At 42.8% G+C, this 22,534-nt stretch overlaps 1 protein-coding gene across 2 annotated transcripts in view; it reads left to right on the top strand.

Annotated features, from left to right (window-relative positions):
- RNF144B (ring finger protein 144B) overlaps positions 1-9,970 on the top strand; it is a 46,824-nt gene extending 36,854 nt beyond the window's left edge. For both annotated transcript variants that reach the window (XM_003204719.4, XM_010708310.3), the window contains exons 5-8: positions 6,053-6,254; positions 6,670-6,814; positions 8,513-8,602; positions 8,788-9,970. In XM_003204719.4, coding sequence (XP_003204767.1) covers positions 6,053-6,254; positions 6,670-6,814; positions 8,513-8,602; positions 8,788-8,928 — 578 coding nt within the window. In that variant the 3' untranslated portion in view covers positions 8,929-9,970. The remainder of the gene's footprint in view (positions 1-6,052; positions 6,255-6,669; positions 6,815-8,512; positions 8,603-8,787) is intronic.
- The last annotated feature ends 12,564 nt before the right edge of the window (positions 9,971-22,534 follow it).

The following is a 22,534-nucleotide window of genomic DNA, read 5'->3' as shown; positions in this document are numbered from 1 at the left end:
ATGCATGGTTAAGGAGTGTTTGTGGAATACTTTGTTGATACTTTGTACACAACACTTTGTTGTGTAAAGACAGATGGGAAAGCTAAAAAAGGAAACTTGTGAATGTATAAAGGGATGTTAAAACCTGTAATAAATGATTTGGATCATTCATCTCTCAGTCTGTGCATCAGACGTTGCACCATGATTCAGGTGGAATCTATCAGAGACCTACTGTTCCACATGGACTGCCACAAGTCCTTGGGCCAGATGGGATCCATCTGGGGGTGCTGAGAGAACTGACGTAGGTGATTGCCAGGCAGCTTTCCATCGTCTGTTAGAGATCCAGGTCAACTGGAGAGGTCCTAGAGGATTGGAGGCTTGCCAGCGTGACTCCCATCTACAGGAAGGGTTGTAAGGAGGATCCAGGGAACTACAGGCCTGTCAGCCTGACCTCAGTGCTAGGGAAAGTTATGGAACGGATCATCATGAGTGAGATTACACAGCATGTGCAGAACAGGCAGGAGATCAGGCCCAGCCAGCATGGGTTCATGAAAGGCAAGTCCTGCCTGGTCAACCTGATCTCCTTCTATGGTTGAGCAACCTGTACGGTGGATGAAGGAAAGGCTGTCTAGACCTCAGCAAAGCCTTTGACACCGTCTTCCACAGTATTCTGGGGAAGCTGGTAGCCCAACTTGAACAAGTAACCTCTTAGCTGGAGGGCCGGGCCCAGAGAGTGGTGTTGAATGGAGTCAAATTCAGCTGCTGACCAGTCATGAGTGATGCTCCCCAGGGGTTGGTATTGGTGCCTGTCATGTTCAATATCTTTAGCAAAGAGCTGGACAAGGAAATTGAGTGCACCCTCAGTAATTGTGCAGATGACACCAAGTTGGAAGGAAGCATCATTCTACCTGGGGGCAAGAATACCCTTCAAAGGGATCTAAACAGGCTGGATTGCTGGGCTGAAGCCAGTAGAATGAAGTTCAGCAAGACCAAATGCTGGGTCCTATACTTTGGCCACAACAACCCCAGGCTGCCCTTCAGGCTTTGGGCAGAGTGGCTCAAAGACTGAGTGGCTGGAAGAAATGAACCTGGCGGTGTTGGTCAATGCGTGGCTAAACACAAGCCAGCAGTGTGCCAACAAGAAGGCCAACAGCATCCTGGCTTGTGTAAGGAACAGTGTTGCCAGCAGGAGCAGGGAGGTAATTATGCCCCTGTACTCAGCCCTGATGAGGCCACAACTCGAGTACTGTGTTCAGTTTTGGATCCCTCACAACAAGAAAGACATCGAGGTCCTGGATTGCATCCAGAGAAGGGCAGCGAAGCTGGTGAGAGATCTGAAGCGGCTGAGGGAATTTGGGTTCTTTAGTCTGGAGAAGAGGAGGCTCAGGGGAGACCTTACTGCTCTCTTCAACTACCTGAAAGGAGATTGTGGCTAGTTGGTAGTCAGCCTTTATTCTCGTGTAACTAGCGATAGAACTAGAAGGAATGACCTCAAGTCAGGAGAGGTTCACGTTGGATATTATGAAAATTTCTTCTCCAAAAGAGCGTTCAGGCATTGGAATGAGGTGGTTGAGTCATCATCCCTGGAGGTGCTCAAGAAACATTTAGACATTGTACTAAGGGGCATGGTGTAGTGGGGAAGTATTAGTGGTAGGTGGATGGTTGGACAGATGGTCTTGGAGGTATTTTCTGAACTTGATGGTTCTATAATTCTATTAAATTAGTAGGCAAATGTTTCTCCTTTTGATCTGTATTTTTTTCTCATCAGTCCTCTAGCAATTAATAAGCTTTTATCCTTATAGACATTGCCCACGTGCAGTCAAGCTCTGTGGCCAACAAAAGAACCTTAGCAGTGATTAACCACGTAAAAAATATGAGAATATGAGAATATGAGCCACTATGAAACATCTCCAAACTCTCCTGTTTGTTTCTTCATACCTTTCCTGCTTATTGCCTCTGGAAACCCCAAGATTGTTCCACAAAGAAAGGCCTTTCCTTCATACAGTCTGCTCTCTCAATATGATTCTCAGTTCCAAACATTTGACACATTCAAAGAATAGACATAAAAATAACCCGGGGCTGAAAATGAGCCTTAAGGTGGAAAGTTTAGAAATTTCAATCCTTTCGGTTTGTCATGGAGAGTGGGTTCTGTGGTTCAGTGTAGGCTTTTAAATATGAAAAAAGAGTAAAGTTCCGGGGAACGAGGATTGTTTTAAGGGGAAGTTGCAATGGCTGGGATGCTGATGTGAGCTATATCTTGATGGAGCTTCCAATGACTAAGGCACATTTAAGCATTGTTAGCAAGTATCAGCAAGGGAGCTGAATCTTCCGAGAGACTGAGTTTCTTGGAGGAGATGAGCTAGCTTCTTAGAAAAGCTCCAGTCCAGTTCCTGGGTGAAAGCCTGCAGACCCTGCTTTAGCAGGAGGTTGGACGTGATGATCCCTAAAGGTCCCTTCCAACCCCTGTGATTCTGTGATTCTGGGGTGAATTTTGAGGAAAATTTTGATGACTTGAAGAGTTTACGCATCCCAAAGCTGTTCTACTCACCTCCTATATTTGCTACCTATTTTAATGTATCTTTCCTCTCTATTACCTTATCTATAATAGACATATAATATTGGGTTAAAAGTTTGTGGGAAATAATTGGTATACAATTTTATACCTATATGCTCTTTCTTCATCTGATAATGAATGTACTGAAAGCATCCAGTCTTCTTGTGCTGTGTTCTTAGAACACAGATGCTTTCAGGTTTAAATCAAGCTTTCTTACTTATCTTTAACTCACATGCTGGCAGTCATTACCTAGCCACAGGGCTTCTATGTAATTTATCTTAATAGAAAAAACAGGAATAACTGCATGTGTGTTTATGATGGAGTTGATGTGGCCATCAGAAATAACAAAATAGAAGAATAGGATGTGGTTAGAACGTATGCATCATATTTCTATGACAGTTGCCCAGTAGTGAAAGATGATGTGAAACTCCACTTTATGTTTAATGGAAAAACAGTCCATCAAAAGGGAAATATTCTTAATATTCTGTGGAAGGCATGGGCTCATCTTTTCAGTAGGCACCTCTTGGAAGCCAGATATTCTCTCTTCTTCAGCATGCTACATTAACCACCTTTGCCTCCCACATCTTGCTTGCTTGCTTGTATGTTTTGTGAAAACTGTCCAGATCTCTGCCTGTCACAGGCACTGTTTGGGAAAGCGTTCTTCCTGAAAGTGGACTGAGTGTAGCTGAAATGGCTGTGGGGAGACAAGGAAAAGGCTTAAGAGAAAAATAGCCCTAACCAAAAGATTGAACATCTCATCAGAGTAAAATAATAACTTCTTTCCTTATTTTGACTGCTCCTTTTTATTTATTTATTTATTTTTCTAGTTTCACTTGTACTCCATGGTAAAGCAAACAGCATGAGACAGCATGGATTGCAAAATACCATCTGTAGGTTCTTTGTGAAAATGGAGGAAGTGGGAGAGGAGGGAATTTCATTTCATGCAACACATCTTGCTGCAGCTAATTTGTAAAAATCAGTAAGATTTACAACCCTCCTTCCAATGAATGTCAAAACCAGACATCCTGTCTTTCATCCAAAAATAGGATAGGTGAATTTGTGTTTCCAAAATTGAGCATACTGCAGGCACTGGAGTATTTCTTCCTTTAACTACTGTTTATCAGCAGAAATAGAGTGGAACATACTGTGTGAGGATTGAAATGCAACAGTCAGTAGTAGGGCATGGTCTTACCCAGTTCAGAGCATCATCTCTGAAAGAAGCTTGGATGGCTTGCCCATCAATGTCTCTCTTTTCTCCCCACAAATGAAAGTACAAGCTGTTTTTGGCAAAATATTTGTTTGCTTTGGAGAGTAGAAGAAGCATGTGTAAGAGAATAAGGAGAAAGAAGAGAACTCAATTCATGAAGTGGCTTGCAAATAAGGTAGTATGGGTGTTTTTGCTGGCACATTCTAAATTATAGGTTAAAGCTTTTGCTGTGGATATGTGAAGTCTCCACACCTGTCAGAGGACAGACTAAAATATTACCTTTAGTTGGAGTAAGTACTTGTGTGCCCTTCAGCCAGCAGATCAGCTGGTTATCCTTACTAGGTTCCTCACTATACGTGCCATATAGAACTGGGCAGGAGAGGTGGAAGATAAGTGAGCACTGCAAAGTATGTTATCCCATACCACAGGGACTCATCGTGCCAACTTGAAATCTGGGAGACCGAGACTTTGTTGGAACAGATTCAAAATTTTATTTCTCTCATTTCTACTTTTGGAATAACCTGAATTAGATCTTCCTGCAGAGCCCTTTTGGAAATATTCTATGTTCTGCACAGAAGAGTGAGGTAGGTTTTAAGATAGAAACGGTCAATGACTGCTTTGCTGGTATTCACCTCATCTCCCAGGTGTTCTCCTTGCCACTGCTATGCATATAGGTTGGAGTAGCATCCATGGAAATGAAAATCCAAACATGGGACTGTCTGATATCCTCACCCAGAAGACACCTTCAAAAAAGAATGAGGCTTAGCTTGCCTTGAGCAGAGGAGCTCTCTCCTACGTGTTTGCTCTCAACTATTAGAACGATTAGTGTTCCATCTGCTTTGTGGCTTTGTTAGTATGATTGTTGAAAACTTACTCTCCATTTGTCAAAAATCACCCCAAATATTTGAATAGTTTCACAGACGATAGTTTTGTCTGTTTCTTTTGTTTCTGAGCTACTAATGGATTAATTTGAACTGTTTCAGTTAGGGAGAGATATTGCCTGTTAGAGGGTCTTTTTCTTCCTAGCTTTAAAGAAGCAGAACACAAATGTTTGACATACTAGAAGATAACTCAGTTTCAGTGGATTATGAAGGCTGTGGGATGTCCTTCTCCCAAGTGTTTATGCATATGTATCGACTTTTATCTATCTACTGATAATGTTTTATCTATGTACTGTTCGTGTATCTACTGTTTTCCTTATTTGAACACATTTCTAGTTGTACAATTTGTACTTTGTGGATATCTGGATCTGAATTGGTATCATTGTTTATCATGCCAACTAGAGCTTGTGCTAGATATCTGTCCACCAGCCCCTTTCGATGTGAGTTGCCAGCAATGTCCTGCAGAGGAGCAGTGCAGAAAGCGGTATGCATAGAAGGAAATGCTTTCAACTGTTTCAGCAAAATTTGCCAAAGAACATTTCAGAGGTCCTTGTGTAGCCTATTGTTACAAGTGGGACAATATTTTATCAGCTGAAAGTACAGAATAATTCTGTAATGGTTATTGACATCTCACAGTCAGGTATTTCTATGCATCGCTGTTTTCAAGGCTGGTATCAGAGAGCTTCCAGGGCGAGAGGAGATGCAGGTAGCTCCTTACAGCATGACAGCCCTTTTCTAGGGAGGCTCTGTGGGGTGGGAGCATTTGGCCTCACTGCAGGGTCTTGAGCAGTGTAAAGCAGTACGTAGTAGACAACCCAGCAGTGAATGTGATTTGTCTGGATTTCTCTTGTAAGCCCAAATTCCTTTAGTAAAGGTTGGAAAGTTGACATTTATTACTCCACTGCCATGTGCCACTGCATGTAACTCATGGTTTCCACCCACTGTCTTACCTTGACTATTGTTGTAATCTGAGACCTGACCAATAATGCTCATATTAATCAGTTTGTAGATGGTGGGGGGAAGTAAGTCACAGAAAGAGACCTGACATTAATTTAATGACAGTCCTTCTGCTATGAACATGAGAGATATGGCATGACTTGCACATGTGAAAGATGTAATGTCCTAGCATTACAAAAGATACATGCTTTTCAGAAAGCAGCAGTTACCTTCATTGTTTTTGTCTCCCTATAAAAGCAACAAAAAGTGTAGTCTATTGCCATTATTGTGGTGCATCCAGTGCAGCAGCTGTTAAAGAACTCATTTTTACACCTGCATGGGGAAGAGAAGTAGCCTCAAACATCCACAGACACAGATTCAGAAGGCTTCAGTTTCCCTGTGCACATTCAGAACCGGGTCTTGCATACCTCAGCATGCCACCAGAATGAGAACAGGGCCGTATAAGTAGTTTTATGTCTGTTTCTTTTGTTTCAGAAGTCCATTTGGACCCTCAGAGAACATGGTGTCCTGCAGCAGACTGCCAAACGGTGTGCTGCATTGGACCAAATGAGTCGGGAGTGCCGGTGCCCGTGGAGTGCCCAGCCTGCCACATGATGTTCTGCTCCTCTTGTAAAGAGACATGGCACCCACAGCGCCCGTGCCCAGAAAACCAAGCTCTGGTAACCACAGAGCAGGGGTAAGAGTAAAACCCACAGTGGCTGTGCTAGTTCTTCTTGGCATAGGGTGCTTGTTCTGTGTCTAACTTCAGTTTCATGGAACTGTTTTCTTAATGGCATCACTGATACTGTCCATCTCTGCTGGCATTTCCTAAATAGAATTCCAGTCTAATTTCTATTTTAAATTATGCATGTTGGTTTTATATAGCGTTAAAGACCACGAGAATGGAGTTTCACTTTCATATGATGTAAAATCCTACATCTAGTAGTGGATATACTTCAGTGTATTCTATTGAATATAATAAGCTTCACACATTAAGTGCGTTAAGACAGTAACATTTGATGCTCCGGAAAATAAGTAGAATCCACATTAGGAGCTGAGTATCAGCAGTAATTATATTTACATTTCACTTTAATGTTTCCTTACTCTTCTAGATCACTTATCGGAACAGAGACAGAAGCACCAATTAAGCAGTGCCCAGTTTGTCGGATCTATATTGAGAGAAATGAGGGCTGTGCTCAGATGATGTGCAAGAACTGCAAGCACACATTTTGCTGGTACTGCCTACAGAACTTGGATGTAAGTGCCACAGAGAAAAAAAATCTAGATGAAGGCTTACTGGGGGCTGAGGTTAGTCTGAAGCTCCACACAAAGTTCTCCACCAACCTAGGAATTCTAGTTTTGGGAATAACTTGGCTTATTTCAGATGCTAATTTCATTCCTTTTTTTCATCCAGTGCTTTTATTTATTTCAACATCCCTTTTTTCATAAAGGATTATAGCCATATCCAGAGGTCCCATGGTAGTTCTTTGAGGGAAATGAGATGTATTAGTTACTCTCTGGAAGCTGATTACAGCATTACCTTTCTTCAGTGTCTCCTTTCAGTGCAGTAGCTACAAATGGTTTGGTTGAGAGTAAGAGAGATGAATTCTTCTTCCTTCTCCAACCACGTGGATCACAGCCTGTCCAAAAACGCATGGTACTGGGAAAAAACATTTTCATGGGAAGATCTGTTAAGAGCTCATATAAATTAGGTCTTATTTACAAGTCCATTTCTAGTGCTGTGTTCATTGAAGAGAATGATAGATCAGTTGGTATGACAATAAAGCTGTTGGATTATGGATGTGGATTATGAAATGCAAGTAGCTAGTTGTTTCTCAAATGGTACCGGCTAGTCTCAGCTTTTGTGGACCTCAATCTTTCTAACAGGATTAAGAGTACAAGAAGTAATGAATTCTGGTACATGAGTTTCTCTTTCTTGCACAGTCACTAGTAACAAATGTGGGAGTGTGAAAATAACATTTCCAGCACTTGAAATAGAATATTGAAAGATGCACGGCTTTTCTTCTTTCTTGTACTCCACAGCCAGCAAACAATGAGACTTCCTCATTCTTCAAACTTTGTTTTCTCAGAACGCGTGTTTAACTTAACATCATGCCCTATTTTTGGATGTGGGAGTGCACATTTTCAACATCTGTCTTCTGGCTTGCCTCAGAGTACATACAGTACACAGTGATTGCTTAACACCATGCTGAGCTGGAAGACCATCAGATTCACAGTTTTGGTAGACATGTCCTCACTAAGTTTCAGTCTGTTCTGGAGGAAAAAGAAAAAAATAAACTGTAGCTATATGGTTCAAATACAGTTTTTCTAAATGAGCAAGGTTACAGGAACACCAGGTTTAGATGTAGCTAACAGCTGCAGAGCTGAAGAATAAGACTGAAGAATGAAAGAGGAGGCAGCATCATGTTACAATGCAGCTGGCAAGGGGAAAGTAATGTGGAGCATTTGTCACATTCTGAATTAAAAATGGTTAATCCAGTATTGCTGGGAAAAGAAAAAAGAAACGGTCATTTCCTTTTTTTTTCTTTTTATAATTATTTTCTTACTAAGTCTATGAAGAAAATGCAGGGATAGCAGAACAGAAGGTAGAAGTACCTCAGAAGATAATACCTGAGATTGCAAACTTCCTGAAATATCTTCTTCAGAAGCCCCTTTAGCATCACCAAATAACAGACTAGGTAACTGCAGTAAGTGCAATGCATATACTTAGCATTTTTTAAAATCATGTGAGGGAAGGAGCTATACAATAGCTTGGGTCCTAAATATACTGCACTGCTAAGGACTGCAAGAAGTTTCTCTGGATGAATATTTGGAAGACAGATGAGTTTGCCTGTCAGCAGCTGGTGGTTTTATGGCAGTGTCAGGAAAGTTGTATTTCCAGTCCAGTTCCCAGACTGTAACCTCCTCTTACAGCTTCTTTTTTTTTTCTTTTAGAATGACATCTTCTTAAGGCATTATGACAAAGGCCCTTGCAGAAACAAGCTTGGCCACTCGCGTGCTTCAGTGATGTGGAACAGGACGCAGGTGTGTTCTAGTCAGCTAAGCACAGCAATCATGCATGTGTGAAGCAAAGAGATTTTACCCTTCAGCAGAGAACCAAGATTGTTTTTCGTGCTTTCATTTTTTAGCTTATTCCGTGCTTCTGCACGCACACGCATTTTATTTTTCACGTTAGCTAAATATGTATTTTTCCCCACTGTGTCTTGCAGGTTGTAGGGATCCTCGTTGGACTTGGTATCATAGCACTGGTGACCTCTCCCTTGCTGCTTGTGGCATCTCCATGCATCATCTGCTGCATTTGCAAATCTTGCCGAAGCAAAAAGAAAAAGCACAGCCTACCTACAACCTAAAAGTCTGTGTTTGTTTGAGCCTGTATCTGTACAGTATACATTTGTGAGAAAGCACAACGGTTGGATTTTGGTGCCATACCTATCAAATAATGCTCCTCTTTTTTCCTTTTTTTTTTTTTTGGCCAATTTTTGGGATAAGTGCCTATTCTCTACAGGCTACTCTATTGGTAACAAGTGACAGAGTGGAAGAAGTCTAGATAATTGTACAGTACATACGGTATATGTTTTTGCTTTCTGACAGAAAAACATAACACCATTCAGTAGCTCATACCCTCAACTATGAGCCACCTCTTGAGGCTGCTAGAACTTCACCATCTTCTATCAGCCACACATGAATCAACTCTGCAGTATTAATCTGCTTTTGCAGGCCCAGGTGTTACTGTCATGCTTTCCGCTGGTTCTTGGTGAAAGTCTTTGAAATTTTTGAGTGCATTTTAAAAGGGGAAGAGAAGAGGCTTGATGTTTTTCTGTCTGTCAGCTCATCCCATTAGAAGTAACAAACTGTTAAAAAATGTATTTGACAGTTTTCTGTCAACTGGCAACCATGGCATTTCTTTCAGCATTGAAATCAGTGGGTTTTATATTACTGATTCCAATGACAATTAAAAGCCAACAAAACTATTTCTAAGACAGAGCTGCCTTTTAAGAGACTGGACTAGTTTGAGAAAGCTGTATTTTTTCTGATCAGATATGCTGTATTTGAAATATAAGGAGTTTGCATATTTCCCTGCCATTGGGCATACCTTTTGTCAGTAGCATGGGTAATAAATTCACCATGGATCTAATAATTTAGGAAAGGCAGTGATACAGCTCCTATTCTGTTCAGTACTGGGATCTTGGTTGTGTGTGTATCCAGTGACCTCATGTCCGTGGATGTACCGAGTGCATAATGCACAATTTATTTTCTAGGTAGTCAGTATATTTTTTCAACAGTTTACCTGGAATAGCAGCAAGAACCCTGTAATGTTACTGAGAACAGGATAAGGAAAACCCTCTCTTGGACCTTCTGGACCTGCTGATGTAAATTCTTGAGAAATGCTGTGTAACCATCAGTCCACAGGTGGATATTTCTTCTGTCCTGCTCAAGGTTAACAAACTGTTACATATCATTTTTTAGTTATTCTGGATCTGTCATTTAATACAGCCTTCATTTTCATTTGGTGCCTCACCGTCAAACTGATTCAGCCCTTACTATTAGTTACACCCATATAAATTCACTGAAACCTCCCTGAAGAGCTTAAGTTACTTCGGGCTCACTCAGGTGTTGCTGAGATCAGACTCTGCTCCCCCGAGTTTATTTCCTTAATGGCTGGTGCTCCTCATAACCCTGGCCAGCAGCAGCTTTTGTTCTGGGCTCCCAGTGCATTTTATATCTGTGGGAACTGATACGGGTTTGCACTATGTAATCAGTTGTAATTCCAAACCCCTTGTGATAAGGGCTGCAATATTTAAATGAGATGCTTGGCCTGAGCATTGTCTCAGGCTCTTCCTCCTCTTCTCTACCCTCCTGCATGCACGTGGTGCAAGGCACCAGGAGAATATTGTGAAGAGCTTCTCTTCTGTTGCATTTGGCTGAACCTCAGGAACTTTGCCTTCTTGGCAGTCATAAATGTGACCTTTCTTTGTTTAACGTCGCCCTCTGGTTCCTGTAACAGAAGTGGTAGATGTTCTTATTTTAAGAAAGTGCAGTCTGTTGAGCAGACTGGCATGGACAAAGGCCTTAAATGATACTGTCTGTTTTACTTTTACATTGATTTATTTTATAAATGCTGTCTGATTTTGTTACCAGTGGCGGTGCTCGCCAGTTGGAAAGGCTGTATTTATTCTTCATCCATAGCCTCTAAAGGAAGCAGAAAAATAGTACATTTTAAATGTAAAGTGCAATGCAGGCAACTACAATTTATAATAAGTGGAGAATGTTTTCTGTATGTGGTTATTTTTTTTTTAAGAATAGTAATGGTTGTGCTTGGGGGCAGTTATGGCATATTAAAATATCCAGCCCTTAGCTTTGCACTATTTTTCTACCGATGTTTTATGGCACTGCTGTCATTGTCAGCTTATTTACGAACTTGCAGTTAAGAGTCTTACTATAAGAAAGCCTCAAGAACAAACGTATACGAGCTGTACAGTCTCACTGACCATAACCAGCATTGTGAAGTACTGGGAGTCTTTGTGTGTTGAACTTAGTTGTTTTTTCATGTTTTGTGATCATACTTCTGCTAGCCAGTTTCTTTCTTTGCCTGCTTCCTCTTTCCCTTGCAAATGTTCAATGAAATGAATGTTTCTCCTGATTTTTCACTAATACTGCCATGTTGATGAAATTACCAAGTTCTTCCCTCTGTTAAAGGAGTGCAACTGAAGGCAGTATCTCGCTCGGAATACACTATTAGACATTAGTTGGCTGTTTACCACCTCTTTTAGCTCTTTAAAAGTTCTCGAAAGGTAATACAGCTGTGTCCATAGAGTGGCAAATTGTTTTAATGATTTATAGGACAGTATTTGATAAAAGCAGCACACGAGTGCATAGCTATAAAGTCTAGGAAAGCAAGACTATTCTGTTTATTTTTATTAACTTCTCAATCTGAGTACAGGGTAACATCTTTCAGAGACTCATACTAAATAGCAGAGATAAAATGTGCCTTTTCCACGTTCAGTTTTTATTGCTTGATCCAGTTTAGATGTCTAGTGGGGTTACCGAATGAAATTCAGTATCCAGGTGTTAGGGCAACCAAAGAGTCAGAATGCAAATCCAGGCACCAAAGTAGCAGATTGATTGCAATGGCCAGACTTTAACAAATATCCAAAAAACTGGATAAAGAAACACGAGCTACAGGTGCACCTTCCTTTGGCTGTGTAGATGGAACAAATTGACAAAGAACAAAGATCTAGAAATACTTCAGAACTTAAGCTAGAAATCTTAGGAGGATTATTTTACTTAAAAGTAGAGTGCACAGTGTACTGCGTATCCTGACTTTTCATTGCATAGAGATTCCTGAGTATGTGCTTTAAGTAGACTGTGACCTTGCTAGCTCATAAGGCTGAACTAACTCAGCTGTGCAGAAGTTCTGGGAGCAGTACGGCCCTACCCCTTGTTTTCCAGTAGACAAATATTTTGTACCAACTCATCATACTTACAAGGTTTCCAAAGAACTATATGAGGAAGAGAATTTTGCAGTGTTTCTTTCTTTCAAAAAACAAAAATTATAAGAGAAATCATAGAATCGTAGAATGGTTTTTGTTGGAGGAGACCTTAATGACCTTCTAGTTCCAACCTCTCGTCCGCAGGCAGGATTATCAGCCACCAACTCAGGATGCCAAGGACCTATCCAACCTGGTCTTGAATACCTCGAGGTATTCAATACCCACAGCTTCTCTGGGCAGCCTGTGCCCGTGCCTCACCACCCTCTGAGTAGAGAATTTCTTCCTAACATCTAACCTAAATCTCCCCTCTTTTAGTTTAAAGCCATTCCCCCCTGTTTTATCACTGTCAAACCGTCTAAAAAGTTGGTCCCCCTCCTGCTTGTAAGTGCCCTCCAAGTACTGGAAAGCTGCAGTGAAGTAGTGATGTCTCCCTGGAGCCTTCTCTTCTCTCAGCTAAACAAGCCCAACTCTTTCAACCTTTCTTCATAGGAGAGGTTCTCCAGCCCCTCTGATCATCTTCATGGTCCTCCCCTGAACCAACAGCTTGCTCCAACAGCTCTGTGTCTTTCTTGTGCTGGGAGCCTCAGGCTTGAACACAGTTCTCCAGATGTGGCCTCAACAGGGCCAAGTAGAGGCGAGACAATCACCTCTCTCTCCCTTCTTCCATTGCTCTTCTGATGCAGCCCAGGATGCAGCTGGCCTTCTGAGTTGCAAGAGCACACTGCTGGCTCATGTCCACCTTTGTGATGTTTCCCCTTTTCCAATCACCAGGGACTTTGCCAGACAGCCACAATTTTTTAAATATATATGGAGATTGACTTGGCAACCACATCAGCTAATTCCTTCAGAATCCTGGGATGCACGTCATCAGGCCCCATTGATTTGTACACATTCTGCCTCATGAAATGGTCTCAGACTTGCCCTGCTCTTACACTGGGATTGATTTTGCTCACTAATCCTCACTTAGAATTTCCAGGACACAAGTGGTGTGAGGAGCCTCACTGGCTGTGAAGATTGAGGCAAAGAAATCATTAAGTACCTCAGCCTTCTCCGTATCTGAGGAGGCCAAAAATAAAATAAAGAAACAACATTTTGTAGAAAACTTATTGCAAACATGGCAAATAGTAACTAAAAAATTTGAGTAGAGGAGGAAGGGCTCTAGCTGCTTTTAGCTTTGCTAAATCAATGTAAGTCCACTCTCTTGATCTCTATCTATGAGATGTGGTGAATGTTCCTGCCAGCCTTCCCACTCGCTATCCTTACCACCCATCCTTCTTCCTTCTGGCTTGGGGCATGTGTGGGTAACACACAGGGGAGAGAGCTCAGAGCTGGGATCTATGGCATATGACCTGGCCTGGCTCCATTACCTGAAGCAAATGCTTCTCATGCTATAGCATAAGCACTTCTCCACAGTATTTGTTATGCTATTGTAGACCTATGGGAGATGGTCAGTGTGACATTCAATAGTTGGTTATTTTTCAGTGGTGCATGAGGTTACTTAACTCTTAGAAGAACGTGAGGGCTTACAGTAATTGGTGTTTATACGGTGTTTTTATGATGCTAAGTGCTAGGTACTGTGACCTGTCCAGTAACATTGCATGAAGTATAGGTCCAAAGTTTAAAATATATGTAATTTTTACTTGAATAAACTAAGAGAAACTGGATACTATCTTCATATTTGCTTGGAGATATGCAAGTGGACAGCAATCAACTCCATTTCCACAAACTGACAGCAAAATAAACTTTTAGCTGCTCTGTTTGTGGTACTGCAGCAGGCAGTTGTGTTGCAGTGCCTGCTGCTTTAAAGGTCTGAAATCTGTTTTGCACTGTGTTTTCCTTTTCACAGTCACTTTTTTCTTCCTCAGACCAGATTCCCTTTAAGATCCTATTTTTCATCCCCAGTCTCAGGCCAAAGATTTTTAGAGTGAAATTAGTAGATTTCCTTATGTGAAAATAAAAGCCTTCTGACAATTTTCTTGCAGATTTTCTAAGAAATTTGATGCTGAGGTAATGACCAAAGATAGAAAATTCCAGCTTGGCTTGTTTAGAAAAACTTCATTTAAACTCAAGAGGCAGTCTTGGAATACGTAAATAAGGGCTGCTTTGTTAGAGCCCTACAACTTTTAAGCCTCACATTTCTAGGAAATATGCTGTGAAAAAAAAAATCACAGCCTCAATTATACACATCAAAAAAGATTCTCTTGTAGGCATTCAACAGCCCTCCCCATCCCTCTAGAATCTTTCTAGAGTGAACTTGTACAATAAGATAATTTGAAATATACAATAGAACAGATTAACTGTTCTAGCCATACAGCAGTGGTAAGATATCTCTCTCACATGTAAGACCAGGCCCTAATTTTTGTGGGTTGCAATAAAAACACAAAGATGTAGCTTTCCTGGAATAAAAAGAATTGATTCTTCTGCATTCTGCTAAGAATTGCTAAGAAGTGAACTTACTGCTAAGATTATGAAAACCTTCCATCTCTTTTTTTTCTTCGTCCTCTTGTTAGTTAAGTAATGTGGCAAGAACATAATGCTTTTGCAGAACAAGAATCCCAAAGGTCTGTTTTGTCACTACGTACGGTTACGCAGATCCAATGCATTTTTGAAAATTCATTATTTATATAATTCATACATAATTTATGTTTTGTAATTATAAAATACAGATTTTGAGGGCGGTGATACATTTTACTGTATGATACATTTATTTTAGTTGCATTCAGATTGGAAATCTTTCCTCTTCTTCTTGGGGAGAAAGTCGTCGTGTTCCTGGCAAGGTAAATTCCTATGGTTTGCTGCAGTGCACAGTAAATGTTTTGTGCTGTGTTTTACTTGTGCTTTGTTATGTCTTGTCATGATCTCTCAAGTTAGTTCTCTGTATCAAGCAAATACTATGGTTAGGGAAAGTATTTTCCCAGCAATGCATTTTGGTGACTGCCACAGTTTGGACTATACAAGATGATGATGATTGACAAGATCCACCAGCTTTTTAGAGGACGTGACCTCATTCTTTCCCTTTCTCTTATGCCTTCTGCCCAAGGAGGTTTCTCTTTTCCTAGCTGAGAATTAGGGACTTCTCTCATTAGTCTGTGCCTTCTGAATGTCCAGGATGGAGCAGCTGCATCTGGTGGCTACATGCTGGGAGATCCCAGACAAGTTGAATGTGCAGTGCTGCAGCGTATGTGCAGTGAATTTCTTACATTTCAGGAAGGCGCCTGGTGGCTTACGGCTTGCTGGGACGTGCACCAGGTGTGGTTGGTGGAAGAGGGATTTTGTCCAAGCAATTTCATGAGTGCCACCAGCTGTAGGGCGACCAGCTGCAGGACACAGGTGTGGTGCTGAGCCACTGCAGCGCTGCAGCTGTGATGCTGAGCCATGTCACCGTGCATGCATGACTCCTGGAGTGTTGTAAGGGCCACCGTCATCTCTACCTTACCCAGATTCCACAGCAAACCTCTGTTCCTTCAGTTTTCCAGTATCTGCTACTTGCCTGTTTCTATTTCAGAGAAACCTCAGATGGGATGAGTTATTTGGGGCTGGGCTGGTCTAGGCATTCGTTTTGCCAAAGGTCTAGAAAGAAAAACGAACTGCTACATGCCCTGCTGATACCAGCATCAGGGGCACCAAGTGTCAACTTGTGAGAACTCTTCATCTGCCACAGTGTTGCATATTTTTGAGGGGAAAAAAAGGGAAAAAAAAAAACGTGCTTTTTTTGTTTTGTTTTAAGGCGTACTTTGAGGTGTCTGAGCCCAGCACCAAGATGTGGTCCTGAGTGCAACGTGGACTGGCATCAGTCACAGACCCTGCTGGGTGGCAGCCCTGTGCTCAGCCCAGCTGGGAGACCACGGCTCCCAGAGCTGCCAGCAGCAGGACACAGGGCTTCTATTGCTGTGCTGGCAGATGGTGTGGAAGGGAATGATTAAACTGCAACAGGAGGAAGCAAGTCCCTCTGCAGAGGGCCAGCCCCTGCTCTTCATTGGGACTTGTCTCCTGCACTGTGCTGCACAAGGGTGAAATCCTCTTCAGTGTACAGAGGTCGTTTACCTGGTACTTGGTTAAACTTATGTTTTATTTATCTGGGTTTCTTCCTTTCTTCCACGTAATACACTTTCTTCACCATTCTTATCCTGGTGAAGGGCAAAAGGGTTTGATCTTTGTAAGATTTGTTAAAATATTTTTGTGTTTATAAGAAAACTGACGTAAAAAGAAATAAGTGCTTTTGTAAGATTTTGTTGTATGATTCAGCATTTAAACATTTTACGGATGCAATTTTTTGCACTCTCTCTGCGTACATTCATAAAAGTATATATTTATTTTCTGTCTTTGAGGTTAACTGTTTTTTTTTCTTCTAATGTTACAAAATGCAATATGTGCGACATTAAATAATAGTGAAAACATCACATTTTGTAGTAATTCTCTATTAAACTGTCTTCAGAAAGATGAACATTTGGTTAAAAAAAACCATGGGAATAATTCAAATGTATCTGGGGTGCTTACTGGAAATGTACAGGACAAAAGGGGCTGGAATAGTTGGAGGTAAAATCTTGACTCTTATCTACTTTCTGGAAAATGAATGAAATCGAACTGCATGCAGTACCTCCCCTGGGTTCCTTAACAACCTTTGAGATTTGTGCTCATCCATTTACAGAGCGGGACGAGCTCTGGCACAGCTCCCACATGCTGTTGCAGTTTTCCCTCTGCAGATGGGGCCTGGGACCCCTGTAGGCCCGGCCCTGTGCCACCGGTGGGGACCACATATAGAAGGCTGCAGAAGGCCAAGTCTGCTGCTTTCAAACCCTTTCTCATCCTTGTCCTCCCTCAGTCCGGCCTGTCCTTGTGGCAGATCTAGGTTTTGTGGTTTGTGTTGCCAAAGGATATAATGAAGCATTACACAGCCATGTAATTGCAGATAAACACGCTCCTCAGTTTTCACACACACGCATATCCTACTGTGTTCGTAAGGGACAATCACAGCCATGTACCTCAGCATCGAATATTAAAGTTGTGTCTACTATTAAGTATTTCTAGCTTAGCTACAATTACTCAGCACCCAGAGACAGGATTTTGCAGCTGAGTGACACACCCTTGAAAACCCAACCTGCCACATGGGGAGCTTTTCACCTCAGCAGATTATCTGATAGATATGGAGAGTTTGGGCTTTGAGGACACATTTTTTTTGAGTATGAGGGTTGAGGGGAACAATGGACAAAGCTGTTTTCCCCTGTCATTGCCTTCGTAACCATGTCACTATTGTCACCTAAAAGTTTCAGTCACGCCCAGGCATTTTTTCCCACCAATTTGCTCAGAGTAAATTCAGCAACAATATTATTCTATTTAAATGCACTCATTTTTACTGACTTATTTTTGCAGGCTCAAGTTTTGTTCTGTCAGTGTGCAACAATGCAATGGCAGCACATCAGTCCATACAGTAACATGCCTGACACGTTGCAGCAGAACAAATACTTCCAGCACAGCAGTTTTCCATCAGAGGAGTCTGCTGATGATAGAAGAACCAATATTGTGGTGGGAATGTATAAATTCCATCAAATTCAGGGTAGAAACCAGCTGTTGGCAGCCTGTGTGCCTGGTGCCCTGCCAGCTACCAGCTGCCCATGGTGGGCAAGCTGCCTGGCTCCCCACCTGGTGGACAAGTGAGCTGCTGGCTCCTCACCTGCCAGCTTGGGGCAAAAAGCATTTTCCATGGAAAATTCAACATTTCTAAATTTTTCTCCCGTTGTTAAAATTCCAGATTGCATCAGCATGAGCGATTTTCAGCTGAGAAGAAATTGCAGATGCCTTGATGTGGTCACACCTTCTTCCATGCACACGTGTTCTTCAGTAGAAACAAGAATGAATTACCACATGCAGTTCACTCACAGTTCATCCACTTACCATGTGCACAGGGAACTGACACTCACCATTACTCCTCCCAATCCAAATATCTGGCCAGCTTTGGAAAGAAAAGAAAAAAGAAAATTGATGTCCTGAAATTTGGTTTGCTCCCTATTTCTACATGTCATTCTCCCTAGTTCCTTTACTTGTCATGAAGGCTAATATTCTTCAACAAACAGAGGTTTATCTCAGGGTTATTTATGAATAAACCCCTGGATTTTAAACTCCTTGTATTTATTAAGGTTCCAAAAGATGTCATCTTCTCAACTTGTCTGTACGTATATAGCAGATATCTGCTTCCCATGCCCACAGTCCCTTCTTTACAGGGATGAGGGCTGACTTCAGCATTACCTTCAGCTTTATTTTTCCCTCTGCTGTGACAAACGTTACCCACATCATCCTTGTAAAACCTCCTCTGATCTCCCAATGAGCAAGTTGTTTTGCTCTGGTGTGAGCCTATGGACAACGCCTGCACACCCTACAGTAGTTCTGTCATGCTCCTTTGCATGGCTCACGACCTTCATGAGGATGTTTCTTCCTCAGCAGCTGCCAATGACATCCAAGAAAGCCTCCAGGAAGGCCTCCAAGAAGGCCTCCAGGGCTGTGACCAAGAGATACCTTCAATGGTTGCACCATGAGGTGACCAAGCTCAGTTCCACGTTGAGTTGTCCACCCATGAGAGGTGATCCAGAGGTACAGGTCCTTTGGAGATGCCTCCTCCTCCCTTACACAGAGGACAGCCCAAGTGTCTGCTCCCATTCCCCATGTCTCAGCAGTGCTGCAGTCAGTTGTGGCCAGTGGAGACACACTGAGCCTCTCAGGTGTCTTGCAAGCAAATTCAAGGCAGCAAGTCTGTACTGTGATTTTCAGCAGTAATATTCTTTCTTGTCATTCTTTTCCCTAAATTGAGCTTTTGCAGCCTTGCAGTTAGAGCAGCTGTGCTTTAGAGTTAAGGAGGAATGATGGAATTGTTGCTGAGTATCAGAGCTTCTGAGGAACAGCCTGGTGTTTACACCTGCCCAAAAATGTGCCTGGGTTTTTATCAAAAAGGGAAAACTGCCAGAACCATGGCTTCTCCAACTGAGGCTGTGGAAAGTTTACCCAGAAGAGTAGTAGTGAGGCCTCCAAGCAGGAGAATCCCTAGTTGTCTTAAGGTTGAAATTGGCTTGTTTCTTTTTCCTTAGTACTATCATGTATTATAGAAACAAAAATTTGTTCCTGATGCTGAGCTCCTGTTAGCATGAGTAGGTATAATCTTGTCTTACCAAGAGCTTTGTCAACGTCAGAATATCAAACTTGGAGAAAGCCTGAAGGATCGGTCAATTAGTGAATGATTAAATTTTCTGTCTTGGTTAATGAACTGAATTTAAGCCCAGGTGAGTGGCTGTGCCTATACTGGCCCGTGCTGCTGCCTGTCACTGGAGATCCTGCTGTAGGCTGTCCTGGAAGTGGCAGCAGCTGGTGGGAGGCTGTTCTGGGAGCGCTGGCTTTCTCTGTGGCAGTGTGCCTGAGCATCCCACTGCTTGGCTGGGCCTGCAGGTGGGCTCCCGGAACAAGGCTGTGGGGAGCAACCTGTGATGCTGCCCAGGGGAAGTGCTAAATATGGGGGGAGGTACATCAGGACCTTGGGGCTTGCTCAGCTGAATGTCTTTTGGGAACAATTTGTTTTTAATGATACCTTTTCCCATTTTGAGAGTGTTTGCCTAGTCTCCCTGAGAGCGTTGCCTTAATAGTAAAGGTAGTGATGCTTTGAGGAGGGAAGGACAGCAGATGTGATGTTGTTGTGGTAGCCCACCATCATCCCATGTCTTCCTGGTGTGTGCTCTGAGGTGCTCAGCTGCCAGGAACTTCTGGTAAGGGCTTGGGCATAGCTGTGGAAAAATGTTGTCCTTCTCTCCTCCATCAGATGTTTGTTTCCTATTGTAAATGGATTCCTGTGGCAGTAATTTACTGGTGACAGTATCCTGGGGTCTGAAGGGTGGGCTGCACTGGTGGCTCTCTCAGAGTTCTGCTCCTTCCCAGAAGCTTCCAGTGGATCAATGTCCCCTGGCCCCTCCAGAGCACCCGGCAGCCCTGGAAGGATGGATTTTGCAGGGAAAGTGGGAACTTGGCTGCAAGGAGAGAAAGAAAGTCTATCAAAGGAGGGAAAGGTAAATGTGTGTGGGGGCGAAAAGTGATGAAAGTAATATTTAAGAATATGTAATGTTAATTTTGACAAGATGACTCAATTCTGCTGCCAGCCAGCAGCATATGGGATCAATCAAAAATAAGTAAAAGGGAAAGTGTTGTGTGTGCCACTGCGGGAATTCTGGCTTTTTTGACTGTGGGGTGGTTTACTTGGCACCTGCTCTGATGGCTGCTGATGAAATCCCCCTGGGTCATAGGGAGAAAAGAAAGAATTCTGTCCCTGGAGCTGTCTGGGCTCACTGACAGAGCTTTAAGCTAGGTTTGAAGGGGGAAAAGGATGATAGCGAGCCTGCTGACTACAAGTGTGGGGTAGTATAGCCAAGTCAGAGGGACAGGATGCTAGTGGGGGCCCTCAGCCTGCTGCATCTTATGGTGAATATACTAGGCAGCAAGTTGTCAGGGCTCATCTCCAGGGCTTTAAACTAGATTTGATGGGCAAAGGCTGAGGAATAGAGAAGAGCCAGGGAACCCTCTTGCTTTAGGAAGCAGTGAGGGAAAACCTCAAATTTGTCCCGGGAGTTTTTGGGAGGGCTCCTCTATGGAGGCAATGCGGCCCAGCTGATGTGCCTCTATACTGATAACACACAGCAAGAGAAATAAGTAGGAGCGGATGGAAACTGTGATGCAATTGGAAAAGTATGATCTTATTGCTATCACAGAAATGCGCTGGGGTGATTCACATAACTGGAATACAATTATTGAGGGCCATGAGCTCTTTAGAAGGGATAGGCAAAGTAGGAGGGGTTGAGGTGTTGCCTTCTTATGTTAAGAAGTGGATAGACTGTGAAGAGCTCTCTCTGAGAAACAGTCATGAACAAGTTGAGAGCTTGTGGTTTAAAATTAGAGGCCAGACCAATAAAGCACACCTAGTGGTCAGCGTTACCACAGGTCATCTGATAAAGGGAAGTCTGTTAAGGCTTTCATGCTATAGCTGCAAGAGGCATCACGTTTGCAGATTGTCATCCTGGTGGGGGGCAATTTCAACCACGTGGACATCTGCTGGGAAAACAACATGGTGACCTGCAAGCAATCTGGGAGACTCCTGGAGTCCATTGACAATAACTTTCTAGTTCAGTTAGAAATAGTGTTGCTGGACCTGGTGCTCACCAACATGGAAGAGATCATAAAAGAGGTTAAGATCAGAGGCAGCCTGGGCTGAAGCAGCCATGCTCTGGTCATGTTCATGATCTAAAGGAATGTGGGCCTAGCAAAGACTGGAGTCAGGACCCTAAAATTCAGGAGAGCAAACTTGAGGCTCTCTGAAGTATTGTTGGATGAGATCCCCTGGGAAACTGTCCCTAGGGACAGAGGGCAGAGGAGATTTCCATCCCTCAGAAAAAGAAACCAGGCAGACAAGGCAGGAAACCAGCATGGCTGAGCAAGAACCTGCTGTTCAGGCTGAGGGGAAAAAAGGAAAGGCATAAGCAGTGGAAGTGGGGGTGGGTGGCCTCGGAAGAATATAGGGATGCTGTCCGGATGTACAGGAATGGGATCAGGAAAGCCAAGGTGCAGATGAAATTGAACTTGGCAAGGGAGGTGAAAAACAAGAAGGAATTTTTTAGATGCACTTGGCAGAACAGACTGGCAAATGAGGGTGTACCTCTGAAAAGACAGAGCTGGCCTCCTCAGATGTGAAGATGGCTGAGGTACTTAATGAGTTACTTGCCTCAGTGTTCGTGGATAGTTAGGCTTCCCACACTCCTTGTGTCCTGGAAATTCTAAGCAGGGGTCAGGGGAGCAAAATCACTCCCAGTATAAGAGTGAAGCAAGTCCAAGACCACCTCATGAGGCTGAATGTGTGCAAGTCTATGGGATGCAATGACACATCCCGGGGTTCTGAAGGAATTGGCTGATGTGATTGCCAAGTATATATTTAAAAATCTTCGCTGTCTGGCAAAGTTCCTGGTAACCAGAAAAGTGGAAACATCACCTCCATATTCAAGAAGGGGAGAAAGGAAGGCCTGGGGAACTACAAACTGGTGAGCCTCAAGTCTGTGCCTGGGAAGATCATGGAGTGCATCCTCCTGGAAGAGATGTTAAGGCACATGTGGAATGAGGTGGTAATATAAGACAGCCATCATAGCTTCAGCAAGGATAGATTGTGCCTGACCAATCTGGTAGCCTTCTATGATAGAGTGACAGCATCAGTGGACAAATGAAGGGCAATTGATGTAATCTACCTGGACTTGAGCAAGGTCTTTGACATAATACCACACCACATCCTTATCTCTAAATTGGAGACAGAAGGATTTGAAGTCTTGGCTATTAGGTGGATAAAGAATTGGTTGGATTGGTTGGAAGGTAGTAGACACAGTGTTGTTGTCAATGTTTTTATGTCCAGGTGGAGGCCAGTCATGAGTGTTGTCCCCCAGGGGTCCATCTTGGG

This window comes from Meleagris gallopavo, chromosome 3, assembly GCF_000146605.3.
Source record: "Meleagris gallopavo isolate NT-WF06-2002-E0010 breed Aviagen turkey brand Nicholas breeding stock chromosome 3, Turkey_5.1, whole genome shotgun sequence".
Lineage (NCBI taxonomy): Eukaryota > Metazoa > Chordata > Aves > Galliformes > Phasianidae > Meleagris > Meleagris gallopavo.
This window is presented reverse-complemented; position numbering and strand designations above follow the sequence as displayed.